The sequence below is a fragment of the Papaver somniferum genome, unplaced genomic scaffold, assembly GCF_003573695.1.
Source record: "Papaver somniferum cultivar HN1 unplaced genomic scaffold, ASM357369v1 unplaced-scaffold_117, whole genome shotgun sequence".
NCBI classification, from domain to species: domain Eukaryota; kingdom Viridiplantae; phylum Streptophyta; class Magnoliopsida; order Ranunculales; family Papaveraceae; genus Papaver; species Papaver somniferum.
In genome coordinates this window covers 11,547,844-11,562,194 of record NW_020620714.1, presented here as the reverse complement: position 1 = coordinate 11,562,194, position 14,351 = coordinate 11,547,844, and the positions used below count along the sequence as shown (strand labels likewise).

Here is a 14,351-nt window from a genome sequence, read left to right as displayed (position 1 = left end):
ACTGTCTCACTGTAATTTGAGCATCGCGGGGATTTCTTAAACTACTTTGTAGCTTATTAAATTTCAGCTCGTGAGCCTTGGGATTGACTCCTGCGAGCTAAAAAAGTATAAATATTTGATGACTGCTAAAGATGATTTCAACGAATTAGAAGAAAAGATAAGGCTTTGTTTGACTGCCAATTTAGTCTTTGCTTTGACTGCCAATTTAGTCTTTGCATATGGTCTAAGAAAAACTCTCCACATGGCTTAAAAAACCTGGCTAAATTGGGCATATGGTGATTCACGGGGGCCTAAGAATTTCTTCGTCCGCCCCATAGAAAATAAAGAATGATAAGGGGTATCTAAGTTTGATGGAACTACCAATTTATTCTCATTGAATCTTAATAATATAAAAAAAAAAAAATAAATCAAATCAAAATCGTTTCCATTTCCATTTCGATCGAAATTGAGAGTTCAAAATCAAACGAAAACGTAACTGATAATCACCAAATTCTTTAAAATAGGTAATTTTTTTGTTTTAGCTCGTATCAGGTATTTTTTAATTAACCCAATCCCCTAGAGTAGGTTTCAATAACATGTAATCACTCAAACAATCCAATTTTTTTAAATCAAAGTTTTTTGGGTTTATAACAATCTGTCTACGTCAATGCATTCGATTTCGTTTAGAAACGGTTGTTGTTTATGCCCACAAAGACCGATTGTCCTGGATGGGCATTCCGGTTGGAGGAAATTGAACCAGAATCGGTTTACATTAATGCCCACGTAGCCCGATTCTAGCATGGAAGAGATAATTATTTTTCTGTGTTTTTTTGTTGTTGTTAGAATCTGATACATGAGCATTTTTATAGATGTATCGTGTAAACCGATTCTGGTTAACCCATTTTCTTTTGCAGTTAATACTCGATCATAAAATGAGTATGAAATCATACTCGATTTCATTTCGATTACAAATGAAAACTAAAATAGTCCCGTATGATTTTACCCAATTTGAAAACGAGTATAACTTTATACTCGAATTGTAAACGAGTATAACATCTTAAGCGATCTGAGATTGAGTATGAAGACGTACTCATTCTTAAGTCGGGTATAGAATGAATTTTAATTTTATTTGATGTTAACAACACACAATTCACAAATAAAAAAGAAAATTTTTTTACCCACAATCGGTTTATGTTCCATATAAACCGATTATGGGTAGAAGCAAGTTTCAAAAAATATCAGTATGTTTTTGAGCTTACAATCGGTTGATACCAATGACAACATATACCGATTCTGAGTTGGTGTTCTTCAAAAAGTTTCAAATTTTCAAATTTTTTCATGTTCAGATGATTCATTTACACAAGTTAATTTCACATCTAACACGATCTTTTACCACTAATCACCCGAATTAACACTAATTAATCAGGGGTAAATTAGCCATTAAAAGAATAGTTGGTTAAGGGTTTTTCACTTTACTTCAAAATGTCTCTTTTTTGTCACGTAGTGATAGGCCCAAACTAATCCCTATATGCCCCCAATTTAGCATGTTTAAGAAAACATATGAACCCAAGACCCTTTGGGTGTGATCGGAGTGTAAAACATGCTGCAGTGGAAGCATGAAAAAGCTTTTTTGGACTTCTTGATCAAAATTGGTAAGCCACGAATTTGATAGTTTCATGGAATTTGGTAAACCCCTGTCATGATTTTTTTTTTTTTTGGACTTCTTGGTCAAAATTGTTGAATGATAATAGTCTCTGATTTCCAGTACACACCTACTAGTCTACCTTGTCACTAATAATTCGTCATTAGGTGACGCCAACTCTGAGGGTAGTTGAGATATCCGTAAGCTTCTTTTTAACTTACCGGCAATAGTCGACTAAATTTGGGAGTTTACACTCATGAGCATTAGTATAAATTTGATGATGACTTCTAAATGTTAACCATACGAGTCTCACCGGCTCACAAGTATCAACTGACCAGGTTGAATACCGTAAGTCTAAGAAAGACTGGGTAGTATCGGATAAGTCTTAGAGTCTTTCAATTAGCTTAAGAATAGCATTCATTACTTTTGAATAGGTAAAAACTGTTGTAACATCATCTTTGAGATCTTGTATAAATAATACATCGACTCCACAGTTCAGGTGTGGAAGTCATTCACCAAAACTCATATCCTAACTTGGTATCAGCCTTGATCCAAGCTACGCTTCCAAAACACTTCAAAACAAACAAGACTCTCTTTTGGTTCGATGGCTGAACTCAACTCTTACTCTAGAGTGTCTTGGGGTTGTACGTGATCTTAATACATCTAAGGAGGTATGGGATGCATTGGAGGCAGAATATGCTCCAAAGACAAAGTTTCACCAGACGAATCTCAAAAAGCAGCTATACAACTTAAGCAAAGGTAACAAATCTTTAAGAGTCTTTTTAAATGAGGCTAAAGAACTATTTGCACAGCTTGCAGCATCCGGATATACAGTCAGTGATGATGAAAAGAAGCAATCCATCAGCAATGGGTTGAACCAAGCATATGATTCGATTGTCTCCACCTTAAGCACAATGGAGAACCTGAGCATGGATCTGTTTTACTCACATCTTCTCAACTTTGATATGCGCATCACACGTTAGCTTGAGGAAATACAACAACCCATTGCACATATTGCAGCTTCATCTACATCAGGACGAAAAACTCCTCAAAACAACAACCACAATCAAAATCAACGATCTTTTCATTATCAACAAAATCAGTCACAACATCGTTTCCAGTCTCCTCTGCAAAGAAACAACACTGCTGAGAAGTGTCAAATCTGCAAGAAGAAAGGTCACCTTGGTGACAAATGCTGGTTCCGTTACAAACCAAGCACCAATCAACCAAAACCACAAGCTGCGTATATTGCATTTCCTGAAGCATCATATGGAAACCAATGGGTAACTGATTCTAATGCTACCAATCATCTAACCGCAGATATGAACAACTTAAGAATCCCTCATGAATATACAGGCACAGAACAAGTGTATGTGGGTAATGGTAATTCACTAAACATCACACATACTGGTAATGCATCTTTCACACATAACTCAAGAATATTCTGTTTGAATAACATTTTTCATGTACCCAGTATAAAGACAAACTTGTTATCAGTTCTCAATTCTGCAAAGATAATGGTGTTTTCTTTGAGTTTCACACATCTCATTTCTTTGTAAAGGACAAGACAAGGGGAAAGCTGCTGTTGCGCGGACTGAATAGGAATGGACTGTACATTCTTGAAGGCCTTACACAAATCAGCAAACAAGGGTCTTCTCAAGCTAATGTTGCATCTTCCATGCCGACATGGCATCAACGTCTGGGTCATCCGATGCTACGTACCGTGTCTAGCATTTGCAATAGGTTTTCACTTCCAGTTTCGAATAAATTGTTTAATTTCTGCAACTCTTGTCATGTTAGTAAGAGCAGAAAACTTCCCTTTTCTCTCAGCACTACATCTTATGATAAACCACTGTCTTTGGTTGTTTCTGATATCTGGGTCTCCCCTAAACTATCCAGTTCTGGTTTTCGATATTACATGCTCCTAATGGATGTTTATTCTCATTTCACTTGGGTGTTTCCTTTAGTACAACGTTCTGATGCTCTGACCATTTTTATAAATTTTTGAAAACAAATTGAAAATCTTACAGATCATAGGATTAAGACTTTTCAGTCTGACAATGCCTTAGAGTATAAGAAGTTCACAAAGTATTTGAATCAATATGGTATTCAACACCGATTCTCTTGTCCTCATACATCACCACAAAATGGAATAGCAGAGAGACGTATTCGCCATGTCACTGAATCTGGCCTAGCACTTTTATTTCAAGCACATATGCCCTCATCATTTTGGGATGATGCGTTTGTCACTGCCTGTTACTTAATTAATCGTCTGCCTAAATCATCCAGTGAAGTCAAAACTCCTCTATAACTCCTTTCTCATAAAGAACCAGATTACAAGTTTTTAAAGGTTTTTGGTTGTCTTGCTTATCCTTGCCTCAGATCTTATAACTCAAACAAGCAAGAACCTAGATCACTCCCATGTGTCTTTATAGGATACAGTAGTTCTCATAAGGGTTATATCTGCTTACATAGAGAGACTGGTAGGATTTATATCACACGCAATGTAAGGTTTGAAGAACAGTCGTTTCCATTCAGTCCAAAGCAGCAGTATGTACCATTGCACAGTCCAGGTAATGTTCCTTCAGATACTTCATTTCTACACTCTCCTCCTTTTAGGCGTAGACATTATCTCCCTACGCAACAGAATGTTGTATCTCCATCTACAGAACTGCTACAGAGCATAGGCAATGATATGGCAAGATTGGAACCATCCCAGGCCTCTCCTACAACATCTACATTACAACTGAATAATCAAACTATCTCTGCTGCTGATTCCGTCACAAGCATGCCACTTCAAGACAGCTCTGAAGTAAATACTTATCATGTAGTATCCTCTACTAATCCTATGCAAACAAGGGAAAAATCTGGAATTAACAAGCCTGTTCAAAAAATGTGTTTGTCTGCAACTAAACATCCCCTCAATGATTCAGAATTCATGGAACCAACATGTTACTCAGAAGCATGCAAACTTCCAGAATGGCGTGCATCTATGGATAATCAAATAAATTCTCTCATCAGAAATGGCACATATTCGATAGTTCATTTTCAACCAGGCATGAATGTTGTTGGCTCCAAGTGGGTTTATCGAGTAAAACAAAACTCTAACGGAACCATTGATAAACGTAAGGCTCGATTGGTGGCGAAAGGTTTTAATCAACAGGAAGGGGTTGATTATGGAGAGACCTTTAGTCCAGTTATAAAACCATGTACTATACGTCTGGTTCTGGCTATTGCTGTCATGAACAAATGGCCATTGAAGCAACTAGATGTTGAAAACGCTTTCCTCCATGGAACTCTGGAAGAGGAATTCTATATGAAGCAACCGGCAGGGTATGTAGATGCTAATCATCCAACTCATGTGTGTAAACTGCATAAGTCGTTATATGGGCTAAAGCAGGCTCCGCGTGCATGGTTTTCACGGCTCAGTAACTATCTAATCACACTTGGCTTCAAAGGTTCAGTTGCAGACACATCCTTGTTTGTCTACAAAACCAAACAATCAGTTACTTATGTGTTGATTTATGTGGAAGACATAATTGTCACAGGGTCAGACTCTTCGCAGGTAGCTCGACTCATTCAAGAACTGGGTAGAGAGTTTGCGATAAAAGACATGGGGGACCTTCATTTCTTTCTGGGTATAGAAGTTATAAGGCAAACTGGTGGTCTAATTCTCACTCAGCGCAAGTATATAGCAGATCTTCTCAAACGCACTAGACTAGATGGTGTAAAACCCGTGTCGAGTCCAATGTCTTCCAGCTTGAAGTTAAGGTAGACAGGCAGTGAAAGATTTGAAGACTGTACCTTATATCGCAGCACCGTTGGTGCTATTCAATACCTACATCTCACGAGGCCAGACATTTCTGTAGCTGTTAATAAGGTGTGCCAGTATATGCACAATCCTTATGTTGAACATTGGGAACAAGTGAAACATATTCTTCGATATCTAAAGAACACAGTGGATTATGGCCTTCATATACATCCTTCACGAGACTTTTCTTTGCATGGTTACTCAGATGCTGATTGGGCTGGTTGCCTAGATGATCATAGATCCACTAGTGGTTATGGTATATACTTCGGTGGTAATCTGATATCGTGGAGTGCTAGAAAACAGAAGACAGTCAGCAAATCTAGCACTGAGGCAGAATATCGAGGCGTTGCCATTGCAACCTCTGAGATTATTTGGATTGAGTCATTGCTTCGTGAACTTGGAATTACTATCTCTGCCCCAGTGCTGTGGTGTGATAACTTGGGCGCAACATACCTTATAACTAATCCAGTTTTTCATGCTCGCACGAAGCATATCGAGATAGATTACCATTTTGTAAGGGAAAGGGGGGCTAGCAATCACTTGAAGGTGCAGTTCATCAGTTCACGGGATCAAATAGCTGACATTTTTACCAAAGGTCTACCAACACCAAGATTTCAGATATTACGTAGCAAGTTGCACATTCGTAAACTCAGCACAACTTGAGGGGGAATGTTAACCATACGAGTCTCACCGGCTCACAAGTCTCAACTGACCAGGTTGAATACCATAAGTCTAGGAAAGACTGGGTAGTATCAGATAAGTCTTAGAGTCTTTCAGTTAGCTTAAGAATAACATTCATTACTTTTGAATAGATAAAAACTGTTATAACATCATTTTTGAGATCTTGTATAAATAATACATCGACTCCACGGTTCTGGTGTGGAAGTCATTCACCAAAACTCATATCCTAACTCTAAAAACGTAATAAGTGCGTATGTCACGTAATATAGGTAACAAACGGATTAAGCTGAAAGAAGAAAATGTTAAGAGATAAACGGAGGTCCTATGGATTACTGCCAAGAAAAACAGTCCCCATGCCTTATAATAATGTCGGGTGAAGCCAATATGGTGCGGTAAAACTATGAAAATGTAAGAGAAATGACCACAGATTAAGTTGCTCCAGCATCATCTTGCACACAATGATACCTCCTCGTGTGTGTTGTATGCTCCAGGCATGCTTGAACAATTATTTAAAGCCGTCCAATTGGGTAACCGGCCGGCCCATGACCGACAATTGGTAAATAACTTGCCAGACTTCATTTCTAGATCTTAACATCATCCGACAACGTGATAGCCGTTGAGGGGATAAAAGGTCACCTAATCCGACCGTCTTTGTCTTTTTCCCCGAATCTTGATTACGTTCCAACGTCTCTTTCCATCAGATCCGTTATCAAAACGTTTCTGTTTAACCTAATGACACTAACGTCTGAAATATTCAAAAAAAGAAAAAATCATCACATACAACATAAGAAGAACTGGTAAGCACATAAGATTAGGTACTAATATTAGTGATTCACACGTAAAAATAAATTAATAAACAAAAACAACCGCGTTGGCCGTAATCATAAACGCGTTTATTTTTAGAAAAGCACAAAGAAAAAGATAAAAAGCACTTAAAAAAGTATATAAACGGCAGAATTTCATCATAATTGCCAACGGTACTCTTACAAATTTAGCAGGGTATTCCCTAAAAAAGAATGTCCTGTATAATCAGAGAAGAGTAACCCAAGAATTTCTCAACCAAACAACAAAATCCTCGATATTCACCTTCCAATGCCAACGGTTTTCTTGAGATTTTTTTATTTTCTTCAACCTTCTTAATTCATATCTTCTCTATTTTTTCCCCAACAAGCTCAAATCATTTCTCTCCTCCTCTTTGTTTTCTTGTCCTAATATTACGAATTCTGCACATCAAGAACAACAACCCATTAGTGCTGCATTTCCTACAACCATTGTTCATTCATCTTCCTGTTCTTCGGATTCGGAACCGTCGCCTTTGGCAGTGTCTTCCAACTCATTCACGATTGAGAAAGACGTAGCAATGGATCCCGTTGAACTAAAACGGGTATTCCAAATGTTCGACCGCAACGGAGACGGAAGAATCACTAAAAAAGAACTAAACGATTCCTTAGAGAATCTCGGTATATTCATACCAGACAAAGATTTAACTCAGATGATCGAAAAGATCGATATAAACGGCGACGGGTGTGTTGATATCGATGAGTTCGGCGCCTTATATCAAACGATTATGGACGAGAGGGATGAAGAAGAGGATATGAGAGAAGCGTTTAATGTTTTTGATCAGAACGGTGACGGTTTTATAACCGTGGAGGAATTACGTTCGGTGTTGTCGTCGTTGGGACTTAAACAGGGAAGGACTGTTGAAGATTGTAGGAGGATGATAAAGAAAGTTGATGTGGATGGTGATGGTATGGTTAATTATAAAGAGTTTAAGCAGATGATGAGAGGTGGTGGATTTGCTGCTTTGAGTTGATCATCAACCAAAACAACAAATTAATGGGTTTGTAGGAAATGTAAATAATTTTGGAGGGAAAGAAAATGAGTGAAATCATTTCATGAGGGGAGGGAGGAGGAGGAGGAGAGAAAATTAAGGTTTGGAAGAGGAGTGGAAAATGCAATTTTTTTTATTCCCTTTTAATCTTAATTTTTTTAATTATGGGTCTGTTTGATAATTAAATTGATTTGATTGTTTTTAATTTCTTGGTATTTACATTTAATTAGTGTTCATTAATTTTAATTCATTGAAATTTTTTAGATGTTATGTTTTTGTGTTATTGATTATTTTGTTTAGCTTAGTTTTCCGGAAAATTCGAACTCCCGTTAATCCTAGTTTTCCACGGTAAACCGGCCGTCCGCCTATCATTGTTGCCGTAACTCAAACTAGTTTCCTGCACGGATCAGTTTCTTGCTTACGGAATATTGGAGGCTTGTTAGAGTATTCTTCTGGGTAGTCATATGAAGGAGACACACTACTATGGGCAAAATGTAAAAGCTACACTTGATGGCAAATGAGCCGTTTACCGAAAAAATGAAATTAAATAATAATAATAATAAACAAACTAAGCGACACGATCTTGTTCGGGATATCTTGTTCGATATGTGTTAAACAATAATAATAATAATAAACAAACTAAGCCGCCCAGGAAAGAAGCGTCTCTTGGACTTTCAACCACTGTCAAAGAACTAAAGCCAGTGGATATCCTTGTTCTCAATTGGATCAATGGGAGATATATATGTTTGGAGTCACTGGGGTTTCGCCCTTCACAAATGCATGCACACGCAACTTTACGCCGGGTCACGCCATCACTATGGAAATCAAGCGGAAATGTCAAAAATATCTTGACATTTGTACCACACATGGTTATGAGTTTGGGGTTCTAGCTTTCACTTCTTTAGGGGAACTAGGCGAGGATACAATTACATTTCTGAAGAGATTAAGAAACTGTCTGACCAGTCAAAATGTCAATCAGAAAATAGGTGGTTCTCTTTTTCATAGACTAGGGATCATTATTCAAAAAGGTGTTGGTGCCCAGCTTATAGCCCGACTGCCTACTACCGCTGTGTACTCTTGTAAAAGTAAACCAAATTGTATTTACCTATAATAAAAAAATGAAAGAAAAAAAAAACCAAAGGAGGGATTTTAAGCTTAGAATTTATTAAGAAATTCTAAACTTTGTGTCAGAAGATAATTGTTTGCCATTCAACCTTCTTTTTCACATGGCAAACTGAATGTATGAAAGATTTTGGGGCGAAGGAGTGTTGAAAGACCTCAATAGTATGATCAAATTAGATCTAATTGGTAGTTCTTCCTTCGTTTTGAAGGAGTGATTAGAATCTTCTCTTATAAATAATATTAGAATTTTCTTCTTCTTACTTTACTAACCAATAAGCTAATATCTTAGTTGGTGTGCAAAAAAAATAAAATGAAACAAAAAGGGACAAATAAATTCGAAGGGAAACATTGTAATCAAAAGGAATATATCTTAGCATTCCTCCACATATTCTTTGTTCTTTCAGTAAAAATGTTATCTCTGTCTATTTCTGGAACGACCACTGTCTTGTATATAAAGCATTCTTTTGTTTCTTCTTTGTCTTGGTAAAGAAAAAATGTGTCTAACAAAATGAATATAATTTTTATCATATTTGTCATTCACTGCTGACCCATTAGTCATGTCAGTATCCTATTTACATCAACTCTTGCATTCACGTAACTGAATAATTGCATAGCACCCATTGTAGCATGTCATTGCGCCTCCAAATTGATACAACGGAACCACACATTATCGAAGCAATTACATATGATTAGCACCAGTAAAGAGATAATACAACACACACGACGTATAAGAAGTATCAAAACATTAGGACCAGCCAATACAAAGCTATCTTAATAATATCATCTTACACTAAGAGTACCAAAACTGACCAAGTCTTGGCATATTAGTTCTTTTTTTTTTGGTATAGAAAAGGATTTTCAAATGTTACTCTAGATGGAAATAGGAATATTCTGCTCTGTAATGGCAGCCGATGTGATCATTTATGAAAATCCTTTTTTCATACATTAAGACTACTGTATTGGGAGCATATGCACTTGGAATCATCATTTATGAAAATTGTCTATGATTAAATGTACCATGCTCAACACTAAAGGCCTTGATAAACAATGAAAGCTACATGGAAAATTGAGGCCAACACTTCGTATATGTTCAATAATAGATAAACCAAAAGTGCTAATAATAATCTTGCTCATTAATTCAAAATACATAGTCATGAAACTCAGACAAAATAAATTCCAAACTAATTAAGCAAATAATGTTATCTAAAGATTGATAATTAACCAACACAAATACCTAATAATAAACCAATCCTACCGAGAACCAATCCTATTGAGAAAATAATAAAGAGTTCATACTCTTATAGTGCAACATATTTAAAGTGTATAATACTCATTGAAGCTCCATAAATTGATTGTCTTAAATAAACTTTTAGAGCTCATATTCTTGTTATCTTAAATACTTTTGCATCTCCTAGTTATCGAAATCGGGACACATCATATCTCTGAAAAAATATCGTTCAACAACTTGATTCTTTACAAATTCTTTCATTTCAATGATGCCGTAGGATACGTTGCTATTTTGTTAAGATAAAATGGGAATGTAGCGTTGGTTTTCCTGTGGTAGCTTAGCGGTCCTTTTTCATTAATCTTTTTCCCCACCTTAAAATAATTTTATAATAAATTAGAATAAAAATGCACAAAAATAATAAATCATATGATACAAAAGCGAGAACAAAATACAAAGATCATAAGAAATTAATTAATGGAATAAAGTTTTGAAATATCATCTAGCTGCGTAAAATTAAAATCAATGTAGTGGGATATTTTTAACATCTCCAGTAACCAAGGATGTGTTGATATATTTCTCATGAAACTTTTCTTTGTGATTTTCATATTGTATGTATTTGTTCTCCTCGTTCAGTGTTCATATTGGTTAGTTATTTTTGAAGGAACTATATTTTAAAAACACATAGTAGCAACCACTTCTGTTTTTGTGAAGCAAAATCGTATTGAATGGGAAATATCATTTTTCGTTCAATGTTTTTGTTGCCTATGTCCTGTCTACTATTCTGACCTTCATTGAAGTTATACTTGCTGCATTCACCATATCCGTCAAAAATGGATTAATTTGAGGGTTCTCCATGTTGTATTAGTGTTCTTAGAGTCTAGATAATGCAATGATATTCAGTATTCTTGTATAGGTAGTAGATAGATTTTTCCAACAGTGGTAATATATGGTTAATTTTATATATTAGTCATCTTGTAGGAAAATTTTCTTAACAAAAGTACTTATTTGATATTACATTTAATTCAAAAAGGAATCTATAGGTAAATTTTGGATACGATTTCCTTATTTAATATTACATTTAATTTTCTCTATAATATATTCTTTTTGTAAATATATGCTACCTATTTTGATTTTTTCTTAAATAAAACCAATCTTATTTTGCTTCGAATAAATAAATAAATCCGATTTTTATCATTTCCCCTCTTAAATAAAGCTAATTCTACACTAATTCTACTCAATTTGATATATATACATTATACCCTCTTTCAAAAAAATAAAATTATATATCATACCTAATTTGATATATAAAGACTGTTTTTCGTTTACTTTATTTCTATACAAATTTGCTACTTAATTTGATATATATATTATACCTAAAAAATTTGTAATTGCTAATATTAATTTATTTTATACTTATTTTATACCGTCATGACATATTATGTCTCAGATTTCTCTCTTTTACCATTAATTGTATCTATTTTTATTAAAAGATTCTTAATATGAAAATAACATCTACATATTTTTTTTTACTCTACGATAGACTCACTAAGTTGTTTTTTATTCTAGCGGTTGGTAGGATTTTAGAGGCCGAACTAAGCGTAAGCTAATAAAAATAAAAAAGACTTCCAGGTTTGATCAATGCACGCAATAGTCGTCATCGCATTAATCATGCATGGATCAAGCATATTTTAAAAATCAAAACATATGACTAAGGCTAACCAAATTCGTTTCTAAATTCCGCCAATTCTATTTGACCGGAGTCTGGTGTCTTGCGCATTTCAAGCGCGGCAAGTAAAATTTAACCCTCATGTCCCAAAACAATTGAGAAATGGATAGCAGATGTTACCAAGGAAAAAACGTGCTAAAATTTTGGTATAATAAGCTTTAAAAATTGATAGCACAATCAATTTGATTATACCAAAGACTAAATAGTCTTAACAATGTGCTTTTAAAAACAGTTTGCCTCTAAAAAACTGCAAAAATATGATAGGCAAATAATTAGTTTTCTGTACTAAATTCGAGTTTAGCTTTTTGGTCTAATAGAAATTCAGTTGAAGCATCATTTTTTCCCACCTCTAATCAGTTCCCATCTCCATCTTAAAGTGATTTGTTTGCTTTTTCCTTTTTTTTATTTTTTTCCCCGATGTTTGCTTTCGATTTGGATGGCGTTTGTGGCCGGTGATGCTGTGTTTCTCCACTATTTGCTGATTTCCCAAATGATACTCGTACCTGTGTCTACAACATATAAACTAAATCAGAGGTTAATAGTTGTGTGTTGATGAGAGATTTTAACCTACACAAAAATGACACAACATTCATTGGTATTTGATCTTTTAGATTCCTCAGGTTTCTCTATGCTGCGAAATTAATAGATTGATCGCTTATATTTGGTTTAAAAAAAGAATACCAAACTAAACGTTAGGTTCAATTTCATGGCTTCATTATTCATTGCGAGGCATGATCAAAACAAACAGAAAATATAGAAGGAAAAAAAAAATTCATCACCTTAAAAGTGAACCCAAAGATCCCATTTCATTGTTTCATCATCAATTGCGAGGACCCATTTCATTGTTTCATCATCAACTGCAGGGACATATCATTAACAACTTCAAAACAAAATCAACAACAAAAAAAAACTAATCAACGAAAAATACAAAGAAAATAATAAAAGCATGGAAGAAGAAAAACCAACAACTGTGGAAACGATGAGAGTTTGCCGAGTGATTTATATAGAGTTTTACAATGCCCAGATTCTCCATATATAGAAGATGATTCCATAATAAAATATCATATTTTGGAAATAATATCAAATCTCAGTCTCAAATTTATGATTTTTTTTTATAATTTTGGGCAATTACAGTTATTTTTGGTACCAATATATATTTTTTAAAATATTTTTATAAATGATTCCATAAATATAAATTTTTTAAAATATTTTTGTGGATGACTCCATAAATAGAAGAAGATATTTTGGAAATAATATTAAATTCGAGTCTTAAATTTATGCATTTTTAATAATATTGAGCAACCACGATTATTTTTGGTTGCCATATTTATTCTTTAAAATATTTTTAGGAATATAGATTATTTTATTTTTATTTTTATGCACTACGATATTAAGAAAAATATTTAACACTTTTAGAAATCGGCTTTATTGTAGTATATATTTTATTTAGTAGACTTATTTTGTTTTTAGTTATGGTATGAAAAAAATTAAGAAAAATAATGTGATACTTCCCCCCTTCCATGCACTCCCTGGTAGTCACTTATTTTGATGCAGTCAAGAAGAAAATTCCAGACCAATTTTTTATGTCTGCAAGAGATTACATTTTGTGGTAGTGTAACCGTGTTAAGCATGCTCAGGATTATCTATTGGTTGTCCCCATTAGTTGGCTTAATTAGTGCTTCGGGTCTAGACAGTTCAGAGCTGTAATTTGCTATCGCCTTGGCATCCCACTTTTTGTTGAGAATGGATTATGCTCTAGTTGTAACAAATCTATGGACATTTTTGGGGACCATGCGCTTCATTGTGCTAAAGATGTTGGAAGTAAGTTTCGACATGATCTTGTTCGAGATGTTGTAGTTGATATTTGTTACAAAGCTAACGTGCCTGAGCAAGGAAGTCTCTCTTGGTATGGTGTCAGATGATGGCAAGGACTTGAAGCCTGCCGATATCCTTGTTCTCAACTTGGAGAATGGTCAAGATGTTTGCATGGATGTCACAGGTGTCTCTCCCTTCACCGGTGAAGGCATTCGTTCTTTTGTCCCAGGTAAAGCTATTTCTAAGGCGGTTTCCCGTAAGCAAGCTAAATATTTGGAAAAGTGTGCTTCACTTGGATATGGTTTGGGTGTCTTAGCGTTTTCTACTCTTGGGGAACTTGGTGAAGATACTTTGTGTTTTTTCAAGCGCATGAAGAATTGTATTGTTAATAACGATGCTAGTAGTGGTTTTCGTAATTTTATTTTTCATAGATTAGGCATTGCTATTCAAAGAGGTGTTGGAGCCCAGCTTGTTGCTAGGTTACCAACTAAAGGCTTTGTATAAGTTTTAACAAAT

General features: G+C 35.0%; 1 protein-coding gene across 1 annotated transcript; it reads left to right on the top strand.

Moving 5' to 3' along the window:
• Nucleotides 1-7,085: 7,085 nt before the first annotated feature.
• LOC113330059 (calmodulin-like protein 3) lies at nucleotides 7,086-8,170 on the top strand. The gene has a single exon (XM_026576924.1). It carries the CDS (start codon nucleotides 7,474-7,476, stop codon nucleotides 7,924-7,926), a length of 453 nt encoding a protein of 150 aa, XP_026432709.1. The 5' UTR covers nucleotides 7,086-7,473; the 3' UTR covers nucleotides 7,927-8,170.
• The last annotated feature ends 6,181 nt before the right edge of the window (nucleotides 8,171-14,351 follow it).

Excerpts from the sequence above, each read along its gene's own strand:
- LOC113330059 (XM_026576924.1), top strand. The coding sequence starts at position 7,474 with ATGGATCCCGTTGAACTAAAACGGGTATTCCAAATGTTCGACCGCAAC.